General features: G+C 47.2%; 1 protein-coding gene across 1 annotated transcript; it reads left to right on the top strand.

The window, feature by feature from the left end:
• The first annotated feature begins 1,615 nt into the window (after positions 1-1,615).
• Positions 1,616-24,873, top strand: PPP2R2D (protein phosphatase 2 regulatory subunit Bdelta). Its single transcript, XM_027746323.2, has 10 exons — positions 1,616-1,675; positions 1,887-1,985; positions 12,768-12,865; positions 15,022-15,187; positions 16,130-16,242; positions 18,748-18,925; positions 20,067-20,231; positions 21,581-21,750; positions 21,833-21,924; positions 22,911-24,873. Exons 1-10 carry the CDS (start codon positions 1,669-1,671, stop codon positions 23,188-23,190), a joined length of 1,368 nt encoding a protein of 455 aa, XP_027602124.1. The 5' UTR covers positions 1,616-1,668; the 3' UTR covers positions 23,191-24,873.
• Positions 24,874-25,329: the final 456 nt, after the last annotated feature.

The raw sequence follows: 25,329 nt of genomic DNA, 5'->3' as shown, positions 1-25,329 counted from the left end.
ATGACTTTTCTATATGGATATGGATGGATAATCAGTATGGCTGAATCTGCAAGTCAATCAGATAATAAACAGCACAACTTTCAACAGGAAAGTAGTTTTCCAAGCACAAAACTTGCTCCCTAAGTTCTCTATGAAGAGCAGAGACCAGATAACAAATGAACCACAATTAATACCCCTTGCCTTAAAAGATGACTCTCCTATAGCTACAGAGGAGACATCCAAGAGACAAAGCCGAAAATAATTTCATTTAAATTCTTAAATACACAACACACTGCATAAAGAATAAACACAAATTAAGTAATGAATTCCTAAATGGGCACAGACGTCACACCAAGAAATTAAATACAGAAAACTTGAGTCAAATGCATTTCTGGATCTAAGGTGTTGGGGAGAGACTACCAGCCCAAAGACATCTCTGAGAGAACTATCCTGAACTTGGGCAGTGTTAGACTGCAGTCCTTCTGCAGAGAGATCCCAAGGAACCTACAGGTGGAATTCTGTTCAGTGAGAGACAAAGATCCCTGCAGACAGTTCGATTTATCACAAACATGACTCTCGCTCTGTAAGAAAGCAGATACTCTTTACTCATCTGTGTTCAAGATCACAATTAATGGTGTTTGTTCATCAACCCCTTTCCTTGTATTTCCTATGACCAACACTATTTTGGAAACTACCTTGGATTTAAGCCACAACAACGCAGCCCTGTTACCTTTCCAAGCGCTTGGCCCTTCCCTAGGATTTGGGGCTTTAGAGTTCATTAAGTTGTAACACTTTCTGAGGGGACTTTGAGGTCAAAAACACATCAACATAGGGGTTTGGGAAAAAAAAATTCATTTTGATTTCTTTCTGCTCTTTGGGATTTAGGGACAAAAATCGCCTCTGCACAGCTTCCAGTATGTGTGCTTTGAAAACAGCAGTCGGTGGAAGAGGCTGAAATGAAGGGAGCACCGGGAATATTCAGTTTATGAGACAGGAGTGTGTCTCTGGAGCTCTCCAGAATCCGGGAAGGGGCAGTACCTGCCGCTGGTTTAAACACCTGGGTGATGGGTCGCAGGTTGGATTCGATGATCTTGGAGGTCTTTTCCAAGCCCACTGGTTTTGTGGTTCTGTGTCAAATGTGTCCCAGGGCAGCGCCGCCCCGTGAGCCCCCGCTGCCCGCCCTTCCTTCGCCACGGGTCCGGCGCTCGCCGAGAGCGCAAACGAGACAGAAGCACCTTCTCTTTTTTTTTTTTTTTTTTTAGGAACCATCCCCATTAACCCTTCCCGGAGGGAGCAGAAGTAAATCGGGAAGCACAGCGTTACCCCCCAGCCGGGGCGATCCCGCCCCGTCCCTTCACGTAAAGGCGCGTTCGGAGCGGCGCGCGTGGAGTCCCCGCTGCCGCCCGGGGAGCGACTCCGCGGCCGCAGCGCCACCTGCTCCTGGTCCCCCTCCTCCTCCTCCTGCTCCTGCTGCCCTCCACCGTGCCCCGATCCCTCCGGGACAGCGCCGGGAAGCGCCCCCGGCTCCCGGCCCGGCCCGCCCTCCCCGAGGGGAGCCGGCGGTGACGTCACGGCCGGGCCGCCCGGCAATGGGCGCCATTTTGAAACCGCGAACCCTCCCGCGGCTCCGGGCGGCTCCGTCCCGCTCCCGGCCCCGCGCCCGGCCCCGCTCCCGCGGCTCCCCCCGCCATGGCAGGTCGGTGTCCGCGCTCGGCCGCGCCTTCGGCTCTGGGCTGGGCTCCGCCATGGGCTGCGGGTGCGCTCCGCGCGGCCGCGGGAGCCGGGCGCAGGCCGGGCCGCGCCGGGCGGTACCGGGGGGGATGCGGGAGCGCGGCGGCCCTGAGGGCGCGGGCTCCCCACCCTCCCTTCTTCCCTCCCTCACCGCCCTCTCCCCCTTCCCTCCGCAGGGGTGGCGAGAGCTGGAGGCGACGGCGGCGGCAGCAGCAACGAGTTGCAGTGGTGCTTCTCGCAGGTGAAGGGGGCGATCGACGAGGACGTGGCGGAAGGTGAGGGGGGCGCGAACGCCCCGAGTGCTCCCGGCCGGGCCAGGGGTGGGCCGTGACTAAGCGAGCCTCTCATCCCACCTTTAGAGCATCACACACAACTCACGGCGCCTTCCTCCGGGGCTTTTCTGCTAATCGCAGAATTATTAGGGTTGGAAGGGACCTCTGGGGATAACCCAGTCCATCTCCCTGCCCAGGCAGGGTCACCTGGAGCAGGTGATACAGGAACGAGTCCAGGTGGGGTTGGAATTTCCTCGGAGAGGGAGACTCCACACCCTCCCTGGGCAGTTGTTTCAGGCTCTGCCACCTCCATGGAAAGAAGTTCTTCCTCGTGTTGAGGTGGAACTTGTTGTGGTTTAGTTTATGGCCATTGCTCCTCGTCCTGTCCCTGGGCAGCACTGAACAGAGTGTGGGACCATCCTGACACCCCTTGGAGATATTTGTGTGGATTGATGAGATCCCCTCAGCCTTCTCTTCTCTGGGCTAACCAGGCCCAGTTCCTGCAATCTCTGCTCATCAGAGAGATGCTCCAAACCCCAGATCATCTCTGTGGCCTCTGCTGGACCCTCTCCAGTAGCTCCCTGTCTTTCTTGTAGTGAGGAGCCCAGAACTGGACACAGTTCTGGGCTCGAGAGAAAAGGTACTGACAGTGATAAAACACAGGGAGAGGGGGAAAAAATTCCCAGTGGAGTCTGTCAGGCTTGTCAAGTTTTGCTCTGACGCACAGAGAGTGCAGGTCTGTCATTTGTGCTGCATTAAAAAGTGCAGTTTAAAGGCTTCCTGCAGCTGTGGAGAGATTTTATTCCCACTTGTTAACATTTGAGAGCTATAAATAGGGATATTAAGCAGGGAAAAAGGGCACACCTTCGCATTTCTCTGAAACTTTCTGAGTGTGGCATGTTTTGGACAGAGTAGAAAACAAGAAATGTTTTAATTGGGAAAAGTGTTTCTCTGTAGTGCAGAACCAAGGGGGCATTTTGCTTGACTTTGATGAGAAAGTTCCTTTTTTTCCCTAAATTTCCTGTGTTCAAACTGTCCAGGCTGGCACTGCTCCTTTCTGAAGTGTGAACAGACTTTCAGGGCTGTGTGTGTTCAGCTTGGGTTTGGGATTTTTTTTTTACTGGGTGCAGTAAATATTTTTCCTTTCTGTCTGCTACTGGGGAATTATGCTGACAGTGTTTTCATTTTCATGCCACTTGTTTGGCATTCCATTTAAAATAATAGCCATGGGAGGAATTGACTGGAAAACTGCTTGAGAAACTAGACTCAGTTGTTCTCTTCTCTTTTTTTCCCCCCTGAATGTGTTTTGTAGCTTTTACTATTGCTCTGAAGCTCCCAGAATTCTTATGGAAATATATTTAAGTAGCTTTTATGTTTGTCAAATGGTCCTTTTTTCTTGGGATCTGTCATCTGTGTGACTAGAAGTTGCGAAGGAAACACTCCTGGGGGCATCTGGCTCCTGGGGTCCCTTCCCAGGGGCAATTCCTGAGCAGTGTGGATTTGTGCAGAGCAGGAAGGCTTCAGGAATCATGCAGAACCTGTGTTTTTGCAGAATTGGTGCTAGAGTTTGGTTTTCCTGTGGGAATACCAAAACTATTTGCAGTTTTTGTGACTCCTTGTTTTTATTTTGGATTGTGGCCTTTCCCTTCCCGATACTTTTTGCCTTGAAATTTGAACTCAATAATGAAAATAAACCGTTTATTTTCTTATAATTGCCCGAATTTAATTCAGCAGGATGCAGCAAGTGAGCAAATAACACTGCTAGAATTTTGGCCCCAGTTATGGACATATTTCCTCATTACCGTTTTTTCAATCTTCTCTTACCAAACTGCACATCCAAACCTGCTTGATGGGCAGCTGTTGCCTTGAAATGGCCTTGGGATTTCACCTAAGTTTTGGTGATAGTGAAAACTTTCTGTTTCTGTCAATTTTTGTTCAGTTTTTAAGCTCTCTAGAGGAAAATGCCAGCATGTCCAACCTATTCCATGCAGACTGTCTTGCTAAATCTCCTCACAGAAGGGTCATTCAGTAGCTGAAACTCCAAAGCCTGGTGCTCAGGCAGCTTTACCCAAACATCACTTCCTTTACAGGGCAGGTCTAACATACATTTTATATTGAGCAGTCATTTCTCGGGTGTGTTGCTTAATAAAAATACTGTGACAAGTGGCTGTATTAGATTGGCAGCTGCCAGCTCCGTTTTCAGGATTTTCCTAACTGGGTCATTAATACAGAAAATCACATTCTCATCTTTGTCTTGTGTGTGTGTGTGTTCCTTTTGTTCAGGAGGAGATCCCTGAACTCTGGACAGGCTCTGTGTCAGTGAAGGGAAGGGCAGTGTTCAGAGAGCAGGAAAATCCATCACTTACTGAATGTGGACTTTCTAAAGTATTGACTATGAGTTTTCTAAAGCAGAAAACTTTGGTTGGATTCATGGAGGAGGACTGGAGAATAAAACAGATGTTGAGTGAAACATTTAATATTGAGGATGGCAATAAGCATAATTTAAAAACTAAGGTAATTTGAGATGTGTTGTAATAGTGTTGTTAGTATAAACCACGTGGCTCCAAACCCCACACTGATTGCCTGTGCAGTTTGTGATTCTTGGATTGCCTCTTTCTGTAGGAAGGACCTTTCTAAATGTGGAATACAAATGCTGCCTGAGACCTTATCTCTTTCATGTTTTCAGTGTTGAATTTGTTTTGCATGTTCAAAAATGTTCTGTTATGGGAGGGGGTTTTTTTGGAAAGCAAAATATAAACCAGTTTATTAAATAATGTGCAGATATGCCCAAATTCCTTTGTGCCAGATGTTCTGCATCTAGTCCATAGCCATTTCTGGATGTAATTCCGTATTTTCGGTTAAAGACTGAAGAAATACACTTTTTTTTTTTTAATTCTCCAGATAGTGACTGGTATTGTCAGCCCTGATAAAGTGAGAGATCTCTTGTTATCCTCAGTTCAGCAAACTCTCCTTTTGCAGCCCATGGGGTGCTGGGTCACCTCAGCACTTTGCCAGAAAGCAGAACACCAGGAGCAAAGACAACCACAATCTAATAAAAATATATTGGCCTGTAATCCTGAACCTGTTCTCAAGTGCAGATACCAGTGATTTAGAAATGCTCTTATTGTTATATTGTCTTTATAAATCAGTGGTTTAAAATGTTCTCATGTGTTCAGGAATTTAACTGGCCTGTTCCCACTGTTTTGAAAGGGAATTCTGGCATGATTTCTTGCCTTTAGAAGAACTATTCCAGTAGAGGTACAGCTCCGTGAGACCTGGTTCTGGTCAGCTTTAAGATCATCTTTTTTCTGTATGAACTGGAAAATTTGGGACTAATGACTCCATTATTGAGCCATGTATACTGTCTCCTTTCTGGTTATTTCTGGAGGTTATTCATGCTGGAGGGGGGCAGAAGATGGGCTCTAAGCTGTGGTTTGGGTTTGGATTTTTCCTTAAAAACCAGTGGTCTGCCATAAGCAGGACTTCAGATGATCTTTGCCCTCCCCTCGTTTTGAGTTTGCCAGAGAAGCTGTGGCTGCCCCATCCCTGGAAGTGTCCAAGGCCTGGTTGGACGGGGTTTGGAGCAACCTGGGATAGTGGAAGGTGTTCCTGCTCGTGGCAGGGAGTGGAAGGAGATGAGTTTTGAGGTGCCTCCCAATCCGAACTATTCCATGATAATATTTCACAAACAGTTTTGCCCTGAACACGTGTTGGGTTCCAGCTGGAGAAAGCAGAGTCAGCACTTCAGACAGGCCATGTTATTCCAGAGGTTTCATACAACCCATGGACCAAGAATTTGTCTTCACCCCAAGTTCCACAGCACCCTATTACCTAAAAATGTGCTCAGCCAGTAGATAATCGGTATTTAATAAGTGTTCTTTTGAATTCCAGTGGTGTCAGACAACAGAAGCCCCAGGGTGTTGTGGCACTGGAAAGTAAATTCCACTGTCTTACTGTACAGTAACATGTCCATAACTCTGGGAACTAGTAAGAACAGGTGTGTTTTGTGAGAAATGCAACAGGAGGGAACTTTGGGAAGTTTCTAGATTTACAAGTGAATAGCCGTGCTTAAAAAAAAAAGCTCCAGGTGATCTTCAGGATTTGTTGAAGTGGTCATGTGAGTGTTGTCATTCAGTTTTCTGTGGAGCACAGGATGTGTCCTGCCTGCTCATGTGCAATGAACTTCCATCTGTGATCTTTACCATGGGATCACACTTTGATTTTTGTGGTTTTTCTGGCATGTGCACATGATGGGTTAATGGAACTGCAGGGATAGGAGGGGGGGACTGTGGATGTAAGTGCAGAAATGTTCAGCATTGTGAGCATTGGGACAGTGATACCTGTCTTTTTTGTAAAGGAAAGGAGGAGTTTATGGTCCAGGTGGAGACCTTGGAGGCAGTTGGAAGTGGTTCAGAAATGCCTTTTTTTGGCTGTTGAAGCTTTCCCAGAGCTTTTGGGTTTAGCATCTCTTTCCTGACTCTGACACAGAAAAAAGTTAGGACAGCCTTGTCAGAAAACTACACAGGAGGAGGTTTATGGGAATTAAGGAGGAAAACATCCTCAGCACCAGTGAAAGATGGGAAGTGGGACATTAAAGAACAGATTAAAAGGTCTTTTAAAAGACTAAGCAACCACTAGGCTACAAGAGAAGATAAATTACTTGGCTTTAAACTGACAGAGGACAGGGTTAGATGGGATATTGGGAAGAAATTCTTGGCTGTGAGGGTGGTGAGGCCCTGGCACAGGTTACCCAGAGAAGCTGTGGCTGCCCCATCCTTGGAAATGTCCCAGGCTGGGTTGGACGGGGCTTGGAGCAACCTGGGCTAGTGGAAGGTGTCCCTGCCCATGGCAGGGGGTGGGACTGGATGGGCTTTAAGGTCCCTTCCAACCCAGACCAGACTGGGATTCCGTGATTATGTTTTCATGAAAATGTGGAGCTTCAGAACACCCAGCTGATGAATGATAAATGCTTGGCAGCAGCCTGGGGAACCTGTGCACCTGGGAAATGTTGGGTATAGTCCCCATATGCATCCTCATGCTTGGGCTGTTTGGGGAGTGTTTTAACATCTGGGGAAAAAGCTTAATCAAAAATGACAAAAAACTCTTTTTTAAGGGACAAGAAGGTGTGAAAGCTGCAAGTGGAAGGAAAATTTGATTCTCCCATCATTTTAAGACCTTTCTGAACTCCTACTAGAAGTACAGTGAACAGCATGACAATGAGCTCCTTAGGAAAAACTAACAATAGCATGAATTAATTAAATATACTTCCAGTAGGAGAAAGCTTACTGAAATTACTATTCTGGAGGTTAAAAAACAGTACTGAGGCAATAGGTTTGGACAGAGAATCCTGAATTATGTCATGAATATTAGAAACAATTTCCCTAATTTCTCATGACTTGTAAGGAAGGCACAGCAAGGGAACACACTCCTCTGCAGGCAGGAAGGGAACACTTACATCTGTCTCACTGAACTCTGCCTTTACTGTTCCCTTTTCTTGCTGTGCTTCCTTTATGCTTTCCTTGCTTGCTTTGTACTGACACATCCAGGCAACTCTGTGCACTCTGAACTCAGTGGAGACAGTCTTTGAGGATGTAATTTAAAGGACTTCCAGTATCAAGTCACAGTCTGCTTCCATTGGCAAGAAAATGCAAATTTAACTAAATGAGGGAAGGAATCTTGTCTTTTACAAGATGGAACTCTGAGGTGCTGCTACATCCTAGAAGGAGGGTTCAGTGTTGGGTTTGCTGGCTCTGGAGCAGGCCTTGGGAACACTGTGGCACCTTGTGCTGCTGCTTTTCCCCCGTGTTCCAGTGCTCGGAGCAGAATGGCCTGAGCACTCCTCAGAGGAGCCAAGTGGCTCTGCTCCAGCCATCCAGGACACACAGGAGCTGGCAGGCTTTCCCAGAGAACTCCAAACAAGATGTTTGGAGTTTGCCACAGCCTGTCAGCAGCAGCTCTGACCTCAGACAGCTTCTGCTTCCAGGCTGGCCGGTGCCGGCCGAGCCGCTGAGGAGCAGCCAGAGTGCCCTGCTCCTGCCCTTGCTTAACCTTAAATCTCTTCAGTGATTTAAATTAGTTCCAAAAGCAGAGTTATTTTGGACTCAGCTAAACCCTACCAGGTTTAGTTAAAGATAATTCAAGCCATTTTGCAAGCAGATTGAGTATTAGGGCATAAAACGTTGTTAGACCTTATGGATACTTTAGGTTGGCAGAGTGTTTAGCAGTGTAAGTTCAGAGAAGTTTGATCTGAGCAAAACTATACCCCTTTGGTTTATTGTCCTGACTTCTGGTACATCTCACTCCTGTCTTAACTCTTCAAAGAAATCCTAAAAGTGGAATGTAAAAATTGTGTATATAGAGTGGCGTATTCTGAAAAACGGGTGATTTTGAGTAACTTCTATGTATACATAGATTATCAGTGGTTATTGGTAGCTGAAAAGTTCAGCTCACGTTTTAATACAGTTCTAATTTCTACCAACTGTTAAAAAAGAGTATTTTAGGACATATTTTCGGAGCAATAGCAGCAATACCAGTCTGAGTCCATCCCCACTGCAGGGTAACACCACTCTGTTCCACTGACTGTCCTGGCACCCATAGTTCAAGTGGAGAACCCTTGTTCACCTGGAAGTAAGTCAGTGACAGGTACAGGAAGGAGGGAGAGGTTGAATCATGGAATTCAGTGCTGGAGTCGGAATCCTGCTGGGACTGAAATTCCAGGATTGCCTGCCTGCCCCAGCACAAGGAGGAACAGGAAGGGTCTGTTGGGAGCAGGGTGCCTGCCAGTGGCTTGGAGTGCTCCCCTAGTGTGGTGACTGCAGCCATCCCAGCTGGAGAACTGTCACACTTCCCTCTGCCCACCCTGGAGCCTTCCAGTGCAGCGGGATACCCAGGGAATGTTTGGGGAGTGTAGTTACTGTAACTCAGTACCAGCAGTTCTGAGGCCCCATGTGTCTGGAACTTGAGCTCCAATAGGATTTTGAGTTTTAAAACATTTTTTCTATGATTTGCTCTTTAGTAGGTGCTGGTTTCTAAACTTCTTCATTCTCTGTGATAATCTGTTCCCTTTAAAGGGTATCTCTATTTTTTTTCACTAATCTTATTTGCTGCGGTTTTTTTTGGTGATTCTTTGCTGAGTTGCTCTGAAGTGGCAGTTCCTTGCTGTTCTTGACTACCCTCATTTGTCACCTGTGGTCCCTCAGAATGGTCTGTTGTCACTGCCTGCTGCAAAAGACTCCTATTCCTCCACAGCTCAACACAGTATTCCAGAGACATCCCAATGTCTGCTTTCCAGGTTGATTTAGGAGCACAGAACTGCACTGACCCCTTCTGCAGTCTCTGCTTCGTTCCCATCCGCTGTAGGAGACCACACAGTGTCTCCCACTGCTTTGTCCACAGGATAACTCCAGTGCTATACGACAACAGGGTGCTGGATGAAAGGTGTGCCACCTTTGAGCTTGATGGCAGGCACAGAAATATTTCCTCTGTGCTCATTCCCACTGGCAGTGTCCCTGGCAGTCCATGCCAGCCATCTGCCTTCCAATCCAGCCATTTCCTCTCAAAGCATGAGCTGCTGCTGAGAGTTCCTTCAGCCTTAGAGCAGTCCATGCTTTGGATCTCTAGGATGGATCATGAAGAAGGGGCTGTGTATTAAAACTCCTTTTCAAGAGGTGGGACAGGAGCCAGGTTAGCAGATGTGCATTGTTTGTTTGTGTGCTGAACATAAAGTGGCATTGTCCATTACATACTTGGATGATTTTAGGTTAAAATCCCCTGGAAGTTGGAGCAGCCTCCTTTTTAGATGATGATAGAGAGCAGGGAGTGGTTCCCTGTTTAGTAAATATCTGAGGAGAGGGCTCCTGGCAAAAGGCTTTGAACAGCTCTGAAGGATGAGAGGAGCTGATGCTGCTCGTGTCTCGTGTTAGTCCTGAGCACGAGCTGCAGCTGCAAATTCCTTCTCTCCTGAGTGAGCCATGAAGTAATCCTGTGTTTTCAGGTTTGGGTTTTCACCAGAGCAGCAGTGCACGGCCAGCTGAGAGAGGAAAAGTTCATGGGAGCTAATTTTAGGCCCCTAATGTGGCTGGTGTGGATCCCTTTGCATTCTCCATTACCTCAAACAGAGCCTGGGTGCTGATACCAGTGTCAGAAATCCCGTGAGGAATCCTGGGGGGATTCAGTTAGTTTGCAGGTATAAGCTTGCTGTCATCTCCAAATCCTAATAAAAGCTCTGCCATCCCAGCCCCCTTCACCTCCAGCAGAGCCAGCTCAGGAGGCTTTGGAGGTTCTAAACTTCCCAAAATTCTGACAGGGATTGTTGTAGGGAGGTTCACACTCACAGGGATCGTGAAAGGCTTGAGCACTTGCTCTGAACTTGGACACATCCCTCAGGGCTCACAGCATTTCTCTGGGTCAGGGAATGGCTCCACCATATTACTGTGGAGATGAGTACTTGTAGGCCTCTAGTGTGTCAGGAGGGTGTTTCCTACCCATAGAAGTGCTCAGTGCTCTTAAATTTGGGGATGCTGCAGGGTCACAATGTAGCAATCCTTTTAATACACCACCTCTGAAACCAGCTTGGAGTTTCTGCTCTGGATGCAGAATGTAACCAAGGTGGAACTCATTTCGAGAAGTGAGGCTAAACATGAATTTTTCATGTCTGGAAAGAAATATTACCAGCCTAATATCTTACTGTAAAGCCACAGGGCTTGCTGCTCTCCACAGGTACAGGAGGAGGATTTACATGGATACTTCTGGAGCACAGTCGCAGCCCCACGGGAACAACTGGAGGGAAAGTTGGACAAACCTCTGTTTCTAGAATATCACTGTCACCAAGGTGTCTGTACCTGAGAAGAGAACTTTGGATGCTGTCCTTGAGCAAATAGCATGCTGTCTTGGCTTTGCTCATCCTTTCCTGCGTTTCATTGGGAATTATTTTGCTGGTGTGTAAAAAAGGCTGAAAATAAGACAGAGAAATAACATTGGTGCTTGCACATGTAAGAAGTTGTTACAACATCTAATAAAAACCTTTAAAAATCCAAAAGTTAATGTGATGCTGAAGAACCTGCAGAGGTTTGCTTTGTTCTTTCCTAAAAGTTCTAAGCTGACTTGGAAATAAAGAGCTAATGTAGGTGGGTGAAGTGTCAAGAAGAACACTGATGGGTTTGGAATTCATTCTGGGCTTTACTTCTAGTCTTGTACTTTTAATTTTTTTATTTTACCTGCTTTGAGGTGGTAGAGTGCTGAGGGCAGTGGGTGGAATGATTTAGGGATTGATCTGCTTCAGTTAAACTCAGCTAGAGGGAAAACTGGTTTGAATTAATACTTTTAGATATAAAACAAGTACAGTGATGTTGAAAAAGGTGATTCCTCGTATTCCAATTTTTTAACTTAGAAACTATTTGAAGGAAGTTTCTATTTTTGTCTTGCTGTGCCCTCCCCATTTCCCTGTTTCCTTGAGCGTGTTGGTGACAGGCTATTTCAGTGTGTTGTTTACCTCATCAGTTCATTTCTTTTTCCTTGATTCTCTACTTTTCCATGGTGTCTCCTGAAATCCCTGTGTATAATTGGTAACAACTGGTAATTGAGTGATAATTTCCTTTAAAGAAAGGTGACTACAAAACTAGACGTGTCCAGAAGCAGGTTAGTAATGCAATATTGAAGGCTGGGATAAATCTGTAAAAAGATGATATTTACTCATTCATGTATTCATTCTAAATAAATTTTTTAATCCAAGAAGGTAAATCATTATCCCTACGCCCTAGGAAAAAACTTTTAAGGTCATCTGTTAATAAAAGATGAAAAATGAATTATATATTGAGAATACTGGTTAGGGTTTCTAATCACCTTCCTCGTGAGAGTGGGGCGTTATTGAAAGGAATTTCGAAGATAGAACATCAAAATCAATACAGAAAAGGGGTTTTCAGCAAGTCTCCAATTGCACACTCTGGAACTAATTGCTGTCATACTCTTCAAACCTTAGAGTTTTGATATCTGCATCATAAAAGCAATATTTGATGTGAGCAGGCCCAGCAGGAGCAGTGTTTGCTGAGTGCTTTGTTGGCTTTGTTACCATCTGCCCCAGCCCTGGGACAGACATTTCCAGCTCCTTATCTCCTGCTCCTTGGCTTCTGGTTGTTTGATTAGTTCTTTATTGCCACCTCCTGATTGGAGTTGTGGCTGCAGTGGGATAAACCTGGGTGCTCTTAAGGCCGAGTCTGAGGGCGCTGCAGGCAGTTGGAGCTGGAGGTCCAGAGGGCTTTTCCTTTGCTCTCCTGGTTTCTTGTATCTTTGCTGATGCTTCTGCATGGGGCTGGTTCAGGAAGCTCCACTGGAACAATTCTCCTTCTATTACCCCCCCTTTGACAGAGGGGAGCTGCCCATTCCAGGCTTCTGAACTAACTCCATGAGTGCTCGGCTCCAGGAGAGGCAGGTGAGCCTCAGCCTCACCTGGATCAATGCAAGGGAACACCACACATGGATCACTTTGGAGAGGATTCCCACTTTGGGGAGCTTGGAGCACACATATGTCCATGGATATGGCAGCATTATGTCCACAGTAGAACAAACACTTTGGCTGAAGGCCCCAAAGCTTACACTGAGATGAGTAAGTGTTTTAGCTTGTCAATAAAATCATGTTAGGATTTGGAATGTGGCTTAATTTAGGGATGTAAATGAAGAATTGTGTCACTGCATTAGTATAAGTTGTAATTTTGTTTTGTGTTCAAGTCTTGAAACTCCTTGATTTGCTTTCCACATTACAGTGCTGTTTTATTTCTGTTCTCTTTACAGCTGATATAATTTCAACAGTTGAATTTAATTACTCTGGTGATCTTCTTGCAACAGGAGACAAAGGTGGCAGAGTGGTTATATTTCAAAGGGAACAAGAGGTCAGTGACTCAAAAAACAAAAGTGCTGTTACTACACCGTTCTTGTGTTGCACAGTCTCACTTCACCTGTTCATGCCCTGAGGTTTAAATGCTTTAAATGGAGAGTTTTCTCAGAAAACTCCAAGTTAGCCAAGTTTCTAATTGTGTGCCCTGGGCTGCACTCGGTGGGTTCATTTGATGGGGGTTCCTCTCTTCTCCAAAAAAAAAAAAGTTCCAAAAATCCAGGTGATTTCTTTGTGTATACCTGGCGTGCTCAGTGTCACTTTGCAGAATCGCCTGTGGACTTTTCCTGAACCTTCCACTGGGTCAGGCTGAGCTGAGATAAATCACAGTGCTTTGGAGAGGATGTAAGAAAAGTTTATAAAATAAGCTGCAAGGATAATGGGATAAGGTGGTTAAAAATTGATTTAGGGTCCTATGACTCAAAACCAGTGGGAGCAGCCACTTCTCCAGAAACCCCTGAGTGTTTCGAGTTGGGAGGGTGGGAGGATTGTCCCTCCTGCAGTTCACAGCTCAGCTGTGTGGCAGTGCTGTAACATTCCTCTGCCTTCATCCTGCAGTCACATCCCTGAGCTTGGATACCCAGAGCAACAACAGGGGTTGGAAACGTGCATGAAGTGCTGGAAAATAATGGTTATGTCTGGGATTGTGTTCTTTAAAAAGTCAGTATTCCACTTGGCAGTTCTGTCCCCCCACCAAAGAGCATGGTTATCCTGTCATTTGCATCAGAGTTGATGAGAGATTGAGCCTTTGGTTTTGAGCCTTTTCCTGGACCAGAAATACCAGAATGGATTGTGGAATTTTAATTCAGCTGGTCTGTGCATGAATATTACAAGTCTGTGTGTTGTTTTCCCGGCAGAATCCCTCTGCCTTCCTTGTGTGGCTCAAATAATGCTCAGTTAATGAACACCTCGCCAGTATTTTGCCTTTCATGCTCACTGTGGTGCTGTTCATAACCCCTTTTCCCAGAGGTGCTGTACTGGTTGTACTGGGAGGGCTCTGGAGCAGTGAAATGAAAACTGTGCTGAAATGTTACCCGTCTGCACCCAGGCAGCTCAGGGCTCATCCATCATTTACTCTGGGTACAGACTTAACTAAGGCCCAGGGAGAAGGTCAGAAGTGCCCCCTGATCAGGACTGATGTTGTGTGTAGTGGGACTATTATGGGGTGGCTCTCAGCTGCCAGGGCTCAGTTGTTCCATAAGGCAGAACCCACTTGTCACCTCACTTCCTCAGAGAGTGGGGAAAACCAAACCCCAAGTACACAGGAAGATTCAGCTGTCTCCTTGGGAGCACGTGGAAACTGAGGGAAGGGTTGGGCATGAGGGACGTTTCTCTTGTCATGTGCAAAACTGCAGGAAAAATCTAAAGTGTATAATCTTCAAATATAACGACAATATTTTTACCCAATGTGAATTTAAGACTAGGTTAACCAGGTTAATGACAGCTTAGGGTGGTTATACAATTCCCCAGACACTTGGATTTGGGAAGGCACACTGGAATGCTGTGCATCATGCCCTGGGCTCAGATGACTTGATTTCACTTGCAAGCAGCCAATTATTCCAACCTGATGTGTGAGTAGAGAGGGAAAGCACCAGTGCCAGCAAAGGCAGCTCTCTCCAAGGGCAGGGAGCTGCTGGATGGGGTCAGTTGAGAGGGTCCTCTTCAAAATTCTTAAAAGTCGAATGACCTGTAGGGAGTAAAATCATTTAAAGTCTCAGAATCGACTGAAACGGTGCATTGAGGAAACGTGGAAACTTGTGAGACGCTGCAGGGGAAAACTCAACACCAGTGGAGCTGTTCTCCAACATGAGCCAATAATGAACATTAACCTACTTGAAAAGCCTGATAACAAGTTGCCTCAAATCTGATAATGCAAATCTGTGGACACTTGGAACTTTGCTCTCTGTTCCTTGCTCCCACATCCACAGAGAAGGATAACAAAGCCTGAGGGGTACACAGACGTTTATAGATAAAGCTGCATTTTGGAAGAGGAAGGCTGTGTGCACTGTATTGATGCTAAACTGGTACAGTATCAGAGTGAAAATGTAAAATTCACAATCTGTTGTAGAAGTGGACTTTCTGTTGGACAATTTCTAGACACTAATTTGTGCCCCCAGTGACATCAGCCTGAAGAAATGCTCTGTTCTCTTGCAGAGTAAAACCCGTCCTCTCTCTCGGGGAGAATATAATGTTTACAGTACCTTCCAGAGTCACGAGCCTGAGTTTGACTACTTGAAAAGTCTAGAAATCGAAGAAAAAATTAATAAAATTAGGTGGTTACCACAACAGAATGCTGCTCACTTCCTGCTGTCTACAAATGGTAAGGACCCTTTCTTTTTACACAAAAGACTTTGTCATTGGAATATTGTCTCAGCTGTGACCCACTTGGGGGTTTTCTGAAGTGTTTTGGGGTTGTTTTAATGTCTTTATTTGCAAAATATGTTTTGATTGTAATGTTGGGTGTGAGGTCTGTGTGAGTATTGAGTGTATTCTGTTTTGGTGCATCATGGAGCATCTGTAACTGGAAATGTAGAACTGGGGACTTGGGTTGGTGCTGGGGGAACAGTTGAACTCCATGATCCTAAAGGTCTTTCTCAACCTAAACTATTCTGTGGAAAAGTTTGCTCTTATTGTCAGAGAAAGGTGCTTGCTCCTCACAGTTTGGATCACTTTTTGCCCTGTATTTAAAAGACTTTATGTGAGGTCATGATAAACTTTTAAAAGCAGGAGTGACTTCCGTCTGCTGGACCTTGAAATTAAAATCATTTACTTTGATATGTCTTAATAAACTTAAAGCATTCTTTAAACTTTGTCATCTTAAATGCTTTAAAGCTCTGCAGGAGTTTAGGGAGGAGAGATTTGGTTCCAGTTAGCCAGAGATCTCACTCATGGGTGAAACAAGTGTGTACCCATGGGTTTGTTGGGTTTTGTCCTTAGCACTGGTCTGTCAATATACTTCAGATAATCATACAGGGCTTAGTGAGGAACTTGGGTAATTGGTGTGTGAAAGCCTCCTGTGAAGGGTCCTTTGGGCGAGTGGGAGCACAGGCCTTATTGCTCAGGCACAACTTTGGATTTTATTCAAACTGCGCATCCCGTTGGGGACAAAGAGCTCCATCAGGGTAAAGAGCTCTGCCAGGGTCCTTTCTGCTGCAAGCGGGAAAACCCAGACAGGTCAATAGTGTCCACTCTGCTCACTCCCTACTTAAGGTTTTCATTTTGAATTGAACTCATTCTCAAGCGTGTGAATTTTTGGTTTTAGATAAAACTATTAAATTATGGAAAATAAGTGAAAGGGATAAAAGAGCCGAAGGTTATAATTTAAAAGATGAAGATGGAAGACTTAGGGATCCTGTCAGAATCAAAGAACTACGGGTACGTCTCTGACTTTACATATCTTTTTGCATGTACTTCTCTACCTTTGTGCTCCCAAACTGAAATGTGCAGGTTAAAAATGATGTTTGGGTCAGGGTCATTGAAAACTTTAGAAAAAATGAAGACACTTCATTTTTTATATATATATATAAACTATTAAATAAGATCCCTCTGGAAAGCTTTATGGAAACTTTCATGATTATAATATTGTATTTCTAGGAACAAGACTCAAAAATTGGAACAGGGTGCTGGATATTCTGTGGTTGGGTAGAAGGTGTGTTTGTTAGAGGCAAAGTTGAAGTATTTGGATAACCTAAAGTGCACTGGAGTAGTCTTGGATATCATGCTGTAGTGGGCAGTGCTCCAAACTTGGGATCGCTTAGATCGGGAGCTCAGGAAATGAAACATGCAGAGTTGGGGTTTTTATTGGGGTTCTGTGTTGCTGTCACCATAAACAGGAACAGAACTGAGGCTCTCCCTGCTCTCAGAGCCAGGGCCACCCTTACACTTGTAGTCACTCGTCTGAACTTGCTGCTTCTCTGGGACTGGAAGTGTGGGCTGAGCTGCAGCCCTGCCAGTCACTGCAGCTTGGGAGAAGGGATGATGGAGTGAGCCAAGTCCGAGCAACAGTTGGGAGGAGGAAAAACCTCACCTAGAGCTACTTCCATGTGGGTTTAGAGAGCCAGTGTACTCTGGGCTTTGGGGGCTTTGATGGCAAGTTTTGTTACAGAAATATGGTCCCCATGTTTTGTTAAGTGGGACATGGAGGAGAAGCAATACTGAGACCGTGGCATTTCCAAATACCATTCCTGATTTTTCCCATTAGTGCACCTGTGATGTCACAGCCAGGCTGGGAGCACTGGCGTAGTGAGATAGGACATGGTCTGATAAAAAGTAATGGATTCATTGTAATCATTAGTTGGATGTAAACAGCCTGGAGATACAAACCCAGGGAAGCAGTGAGGGAGCTCTGGGATGATCTGGCTCTGGCTCCAGGCAGATGGGTTATCCAGGACACTGTCAGACCTGGTCCTTAGCTAGATGATGCCACTTGGGGTTGTGCTGGGACAGCCCTGCTCAGTGCTGGGCACTGAGGAGCAGCTTGAGGGCAGGTTAGGCCTGGCTCTGCCAAACCCTGGCACCCTGAGCTCAGCTGGTTGTGGCAGCAGGACACCCAGGTGTCTCTGCATTTGTGCTGACTGTTCAGGAACAAATTGGGGATTTCTTTGAGAAATGTTGTTGCCAATGTCCTGAGCACCCCTCTGAGATCTGGGGACATTTCTAAGGACTTGTTTCTCTAACCCTTAGATGTTGTTACAAACACACCCCATGTCCTGTTGGGTGAGGCACAAAGGGCTGGGTTTGACAGATGCAGAAGTCGGTGCCTGAGGTTTCCTGTCAGCAGTATCCAAAGTCAGCATCCATATGCTCTTTCATTATTTTTCTTGCTCAGTAGTTTTCTAAGTTGTTTAGTCACTAAATCAATACAGAAATCTGTGGTGTGCAATTAACTAATTGCCATCAATTAATTAAACACACCTGTGGGTTCCCAGGGCTCAGTATTGGGGCCAGTGGTATTTAAGATCTTTATTGATGATCTGGACAAGGAGTGCTCAACCAGTTCGCAGAGGACACCATGGTGGGTGGGATATTGATCTGCTGGAGGGCAGGAAGCACTGCAGAGGGGTCTGGACAGGTTGGATCTGTGGGATGAGGGAAAACAAGGGCAAGTGCCGGGTCCTGCCCTTGGGTCACACTAACCCCATGGAACACTCAAGGCTGGGGCAGAGGGGCTGGAAAGCTGGAAAAGGCCCTGGGGGTGCTGGTGACAGCAGCTGGACATGAGCCCAGATGTGCCCAGGTGGGCAAGAAGCCAATGGCCCCAGTGCCAGCCATGGTGTGTCACAGGCCCAGGGCAGGGACTGTCCCTGTGCTGGCACTGCTGGGGCACCTCCAGTGCTGGGGGCAGTTCTGGGCCCCTCAGACCAGAGAGACATTGAGGGGCTGGAGCATGGCCAGGGAAAGGAACAGAGCTGAGGAAGGGTCTGGAGCACCAGGATTGGCTGAGGGAGCTGGGGGGGCTCAGCCTGGAGAAAAGGAGGCTCAGGGGGGACCTTCTCACTCTGCAACTCCCTGACAGGAGGGGGGAGCTGGAGGGGTGCAGGCTCTGCTACAGGGAACAAGGGACAGGATGAGAGGAAACAGCCTCAAGCTGTGCCAGGAGAGAGTCAGGTTGGATGTTACAAAAAATTTCTTCCCCAAAAGGTTGTCCAGGCCTGGCACAGCTGCCCAGGGCAGTGGTGGAGTCCCCATCCCTGGAGAGATTTAAAAGGTGTGTGGATGTGGCACTTGGGGACACGGGTTATTGGTGGCCTTGGCAGTGCTGGGGAAATGGACTCAGTCTTGAAGGTCTTCTCTAACCTAAACGATTTGGTGACTCTCATTAATCTCTTGTGGATCAGGAATGAGTTCTCTGCCCACAGTGAGTGGCGTTTCTCTGTGCAGGTGCCAACCCTGAAGCCCATGGACCTGATGGTGGAGGCGAGTCCCCGCAGGATATTTGCGAATGCGCACACGTACCACATCAACTCCATCTCCGTCAACAGCGACTACGCCACGTACCTGTCTGCAGATGACCTCCGGATCAACCTCTGGCACCTGGAAATCACAAACAGGAGTTTTAGTATCCTTTGGTGTCTTCGGGGCACACCTGGTACAGCTCAGCTGGCTGTGTTTGAGAGAATCACTTTAATGGTACTAATTAGAGTGGGTGTTTGAATCCAGGGATTCAAACAGGATTTGTAAGTGTGGAGGTGTAATGCAGTGAAAGCAGGCGTTAGAAAGATCAGTCATTCCTGAGGGCAAGTGTGCTTCCAATAGAAAACCATCAGTAAAATACCATAGAGTGTGTTCTAAGGAGAAACTGAGGAATTGCAGGAGCATCCTTAATTTGTGAAGATCAGTCGACTTAAATGAGAGTTGCCAGATTTGAAAACCAGATCTTTTCTTACTGTGTTACTTCTTTCCAAAGTTTAAGGTCTCTTAACCAAGTGACACTTCTCTTAAAAAAAACGGATTTCAATATTTTTCCATGTCACATGATTTCATTAACTGCAGAAAGAATTTTCAGATCTTTTTGCAAACCTGTGTGTCCAAAACTAACTGTGTTTTACATCAACAAATCTGCAGTAAAACAAAAGTTACAAAAGTACTGTCTTCTAAAGAGGTAATCTTGTAAAGTTTTAGGTCAAGTTTTCTAAAGTTCTGGGTAAAGAGATGAGGTATGTTTGGTGTTCAATAGGAAGCATTAAGAAGGAGGCTTGAGAGGACTTTTTGGACTTTGATGATCCTTGTGGGATATTCTGTGAATCTGAGAGTCTAAAATTGTCCAGGTCTTAGATTTCAGATGGAGAAAGATGGAGAGGGACTTTTTACAGGAGTGTGTGATGATAGACAAAAGGGGAATGGCTTCCCACTGCCCTCTGGCAGTGGCATAGGTGGGATATTGGGAAGAAATCCTTCCCTGGGAGGGTGGTGAGGCCCTGGCACAGGTTGCCCAGAGAAGCTGTGGCTGCCCCATCCCTGGAATTGTTGAAGGCCAGGTTGGACAGGGCTTGGAACAACCTGGTCCCCCTTCCAACCCAGACCATTCTGGGATTCTGTGATCTGTGAAATCCAGACTTCTCTAGGCTCCACTTTACTTCGTGTGCCTTGCACACGGCAGAAGTTAAAGCTCCTGCCATGGCATTTCCAACACTTGTCACCAGTTCCCTGCCGGAAGGGGTCAAATGCGAGCCGTTCCCTGCCTTTACCAGCCGTCCCAGACATCGTGGACATCAAGCCGGCCAACATGGAGGAGCTGACGGAGGTGATCACGGCGGCCGAGTTCCACCCGCAGCAGTGCAACGTGTTCGTGTACAGCAGCAGCAAGGGCACCATCCGCCTGTGCGACATGCGCTCCTCGGCCCTCTGCGACCGCCACTCCAAGTGTGAGTGACACACACACCCCCTGCACGGGGGGCACGGGGCCACCCGCGTCCTGCTGGGGTACCGGCCACGGCGGGGTCGGGGACAGAACGGGTGCCTCGTCTCGTTCTAGGCCACCACCGGGTACAAGGGGGGCAGGAGGCAATTGACCACCTGGCTCTGCTCCTCTTTGCCCATTTTTGCCTCATAAACTGATGGGAGAAAGTGCTTTGGGCACCAGCGACACCTTTCTTCTGGCCACGCTCAGCTTTGGTGCCTCTTAAATTGTCTGCTCATCACAGGCCAATTCAGAGCAGTTCATCCACCTTTGTGTGTTAGAAACTGGGCTGATGCCACCAGAACCCCTTCCCCTTGGGAGCAGTGCAGCTCCTAGGATGGGATTAGTCCTTGGGATATACACTGCAGGTGGCCAGGGGTTCAAGGTGAATGTTCCTTAGGCTGCTGAGCCATGAAAACTCGTGTAAGTGAGGAAGGACGGCATTGCTGTGGAAGTCCTAAGGATCCCTGTTCCCTGCCCTGTACACAGCTGTGTGTTCCCTGTTCCCTCCTGCAAGAGCTGTGGTTTATCAGCCCTGTGGGTTGACACACTGACAGTTTCAGGTCAGCTTCCTGCAGTGCAGAGAGAGGTTTCTGGGTGCTGGAAGGAAGTATTTGTGCAATAGGAAGCGGAGAATGCGAGGCCACTTCATTGATTCAGTTCAGTGTTGCGTTAAATCACTTAAATGCACTTTATTTTTAGCTGCTTGTGACTCAGTCACCTCCTGTTGCAAGGGGTCTGTCAAAAAAGAGCAAGTTCTGGGTAGCCTGGGTCAGGAAATGCTGATTCCAGAGGTTGACTCTTGGATTTAAACAACGTGTCTTGATCTGCTCTCTAAACCCACACAAAACGTTCCAAGTGTAGCTGCTCACATTTCAGTGGGGTGTTTAGAACAGTGTTGGTTCAGGTCTAAAGAGAAGTACTACACTGCCCATGCTCTCTCCTTGTGTTTGGGATGCTGCTGTTCCCATCTGCTCCTCTTCCATGGGATGTGCAGATCAGGTGTGGTGTTTACTGTACCAATGTGCTGGTTTTAACCTTTTTCCTCTGGCTGATCCCCAAGACCTGTGAGTTGTGCTTTGCTGGAGCTGTGCTGTAGTTGAGTGTCGGAGATGCACATTGGCAATCTGATGGCCTAGAGCACAACAGTGCTTTAAAAACATTATTGCTAAAAAGTATCTATTTTCTTCAAAAGTATCTATTTTCTTCAAAAAGAAACTAGTAATTGATTTAAAATTTTCCAGTACTGAAAAAATGTTAGAAGCTGTAAGCCCTGGTGTTGGTTTCACCTGGAACTGTGTCTTCTCTCTGCAGTTTTTGAGGAACCTGAAGATCCTAGCAGCAGGTCATTTTTTTCAGAAATAATATCATCGATATCTGATGTGAAATTCAGCCACAACGGGCGATACATGATGACAAGGGACTACCTGTCTGTCAAGGTGTGGGACCTCAACATGGAGAACAGGCCTGTAGAGACCTATCAGGTACATGTTCACCTCTTCTGAACCATCCCTTTTCCCCATTTTCCTCTGTTTCTGTGTCCAACCCCCATTTCGTGTCCCCAAGGTGCACGAGTACCTCCGCAGCAAACTGTGCTCCCTGTACGAGAACGACTGCATCTTCGACAAGTTCGAGTGCTGCTGGAACGGTTTGGACAGGTGAGGAAAAGGGGCTGGGGTTCCCTCAGCATCAGGAGTTGGGGTTCCAAAGTTGGTTACTCAGAATGAGGCTGCAGGTGGCTCCGAGTTACTGAGGGGAGAAATCCCACTGGAGCACTAGGTTTACACAAACAAATTTGGCAGTGGGATTTCTGCCCCTCTGCTCTGTGAGACTCCACCTGCAGAGCTGCCTCCAGCTCTGGGGCCCAGCACAGGAAGGACATGGAGCCGCTGGAGCGAGTCCAGAGGAGGCACCAAGATGATCAGAGGGATGGAACAGCTCTGCTGCGAGGAAAGGCTGAGAGAGTTGGGATTGATCAGGCTGGAAGAGAGAAGCTTTGGGGTGACCTAATTGTGGCCTTCCAGGGCCTGAAGGAGCTGGCAGGAAAGATGGAGAAAGACTATTTACAAGGGCTTGGAGTGACTGGACAAGGGGGAATGGCTTCCCACGGCCAGAGGGCAGGGTCAGATGGGATATTGGGAAGGAATCCTTCCCTGGGAGGGTGGTGAGGCCCTGGCACAGGTTGCCCAGAGAAGCTGTGGCTGCCCCATCCCTGGAAGTGTCCCAGGCCAGGTTGGACGGGGCTTGGAGCAACCTGGGCTAGTGGAAGGTGTCCCTGCCCATGGTTGGTCGTTAAGGTCCCTTCCAGTCCAAAGCAGTCTGTCGTTTTTGTTGCTGTGGGATAAGGGGATGAAGTAGCACTAGGAAAACCTGCTTTGCTCCTGTAAAGATGAACAAAGAATCAAACTGCAGCCAACTGCCAGTGGCAGGATGGGGAGAGCAGGGCAACACCTGGAAGAAGAGGAAGTGGTGCAGTGGGAGCAGTGCTGCAGTCCCAGAGCAATTGAGCAGAGGTGTCCATCTGGCAGAGTGTAATGGACTGGCCATGAGCTTGGCCTGACAGTGACCTCATGTGTGAGAGAGGAGGGGGGAATATTATTTCTGGAGACCTGACAAGATCTACCTTTCTTCTGCCCTTCACCAGTACAATCATGACTGGATCTTACAACAACTTCTTCAGGATGTTTGACCGGAACACGCGCCGGGACACGACTCTCGAGGCCTCCAGGGAGAGCAGCAAATCCCGTGCCATCCTAAAGCCACGCAAAGTGTGCACAGGGGGGAAGAGGAAGAAGGACGAAATAAGCGTTGACAGTCTGGACTTCAACAAGAAGATTCTCCACACAGCATGGCACCCCACGGAGAACTTCATCGCCGTAGCTGCCACCAATAACTTGTATTTATTCCAGGACAAGATTAACTAGGGATGGCTGCCCGTGGACAGAGTCTCGTCTCGCATAGTTCAGCTCAGTTGTTTATCTGTAACAGAAGGCCTTGTTGTCCTACCAGTGAAGAACATTGATGCACTTACTTCCCTTGAGCTAACGGAGAGGATCTGGCCTGGCTTTGAGTCCCTGGAGTGGTTCTGCCTTCGGTGGGGGGGGAGCGCCCGGCGGCTTTCGGGGAGGAGCCTCCCCAGGCAGAATTGATGGACAGTGCTCAGTGAGGCCAACACAAAACAAATGTATTTATTGACGTCTGAGCCTTCTTTCCAGTTTATAGACCAAAAAATTTAACACCCGAGAAGAAAAGGTTGTCATAAAAGTGTAATTTCTCTCGCGCGCTCTCTATGCTGTAATATTTGGGCCTTTCAGAACATTTCTTGTGCTTGATGCCTGTACACATTCCTCAGGCCTGGAGCCAGCGCAGGGTCTGACCTTGATCACTTAGGTAGGGCTTGAGTTGGGTTCTAGGCAGGTGTCCATGACTATTTACTCACCAACTGTATCTATAACCACACCTTCTGGTGTAAACCACTTAATAAATAACAGCCTATCAAACGTGTTTTTAAAGCTGAAGGGATGTATTCAGTCTTCTTTTTGTATTGCATGTCCTGAGCTGGTGCAGAACAGTCCTGGTGGCACCTCTGACAGGGTTTGCCCCAAAACACCGAGTTTTTGGCAGACTAATACGAACTTTTTTGTGTAGTATTTCAGATTCTAAATTTAGAGTTTCCATGGCATTGTCATAGAGTTGGAGTTGCACTGGATTTGTTGTCCAAGGCTCTGTGTGTGCCGAGTAGGAGATGGAAAGGGTCCTAGAAACATCCACAGCCTTAACCAAGTGTCGGCCTTGCACGGAGGGAACCGAAACATCGACACTTCTCTGCCCTGAGGATAAAAATGCAGCTTCTGTGGTGCATCCCCCCCTCAGCCAGAGGCAGAACTGACGTGCATTATGGTTTTTAACTTTTAAGTTCTTGTCATGAAGGGAACAGTTTATTTTAAGTGTTTGGCACAGTACCTTGTGTGTCCCCTGCAGTTCCAGACCGGGCCCAGGTTGTGCCCAGGGCAGATGTTGGACACCCCGAGCACAGCTGGTGTGACAGCAGCTGCTGGGACTCTCCTGCCCAACTTGTTTTAAGCCTTAGGTACTTTTTCTTTTTTTTGTTTTTTCTTTCTTCCAAAGAGGCCTAAATCACATCCCCCTCCCCCGGACGAGCCGCAGGCACGTCCAGCAGCCCCGAACGGCCAGAGCCTGCCCTCTGCCATGTGCCTGCAGCCTGGGAATGTTTTCCCAGAGACCCCAGCTTCCCCCAGGCAGCCCCAAGTGTGGTTTACACTCCGTTTTCCCTGGAAGGAAGGTGTGTTACGCTCCCAAGAGCAAACCGTGGCCATCCCACCCCTCCCGGTACCACCCCCGAGCCAGAGGGTCCCCGGAAAGTGGGAAGGACAAACCCTGAGGTTCTACAGAGAAAGGTTCAATTCACTCAGTCCTATACTGTACTTGGTTGTGACACTTTGGAACTCCTGAGATGTGGAACGGGGGGGGTCTGAGCCGTTAATCCGACCGCGTTCCCAATGCCTGCTCGAGCCGATCCGTGGGGTTGTACATAATTGTTCAGTTCTTTTGACCAAAAAGTTTAATAAATTTTAAATGTTTACCTGGCTGTGCTCCCTGTGTTTTGATGTTGTTTCCTTTGTGTGTGGGGGAATTGGCTGGATGGGCCAACTGAGGGTGCGTTTCAAGTTGGGATGGTTGGTGTGGAGGGGCCAGAGCTGCTTCCCCTGCTCCAGGACACAGCAGTGCTGGCTGGGCTGGATCTGTTTTTTCAGCAAATACGAGTGGAATGTGAGTAAAGGGAAGAAGGATATGATGGAATCTCCTATTCCAATTCTGTTTGCTTGTACCACTTTCAATTAAATAGTTTTTGACTATTCATGAAATTTTATCCTTTTCATTTTACCTTAAACCAGATCTTAGTGTCAGATTGATAGAATTGCTGCCCAGTGGAGCAGCCTGGTCTGGTGGATGGTAGAAGGGCATGGGGATTGGAACCAGGTGGGCTTTAAGGTCCCTCCCAACCTTGGCCAGTCCCGGGTTCTGTTTCAGCCCAATGGCTT

This window comes from Pipra filicauda, unplaced genomic scaffold (assembly GCF_003945595.2).
Source record: "Pipra filicauda isolate LSUMZ 115617 unplaced genomic scaffold, ASM394559v2 scaffold150_size2825430_pilon, whole genome shotgun sequence".
In the NCBI taxonomy this organism is placed as follows: Eukaryota; Metazoa; Chordata; class Aves; order Passeriformes; family Pipridae; genus Pipra; species Pipra filicauda.
Note: the sequence above shows the minus strand (reverse complement) of the source record. Positions and strands in the feature narration are given on the sequence as shown.

What these genes read in the sequence shown, in the direction of transcription:
- PPP2R2D (XM_027746323.2), top strand. An exon ending in TATTTCAAAGGGAACAAGAG is followed by an intron (nt 12,866 to 15,021) that starts GTCAGTGACTCA and finishes GTTCTCTTGCAG; the next exon opens with AGTAAAACCCGTCCTCTCTC. An exon ending in AATCACAAACAGGAGTTTTA is followed by an intron (nt 18,926 to 20,066) that starts GTATCCTTTGGT and finishes CAGCCGTCCCAG; the next exon opens with ACATCGTGGACATCAAGCCG.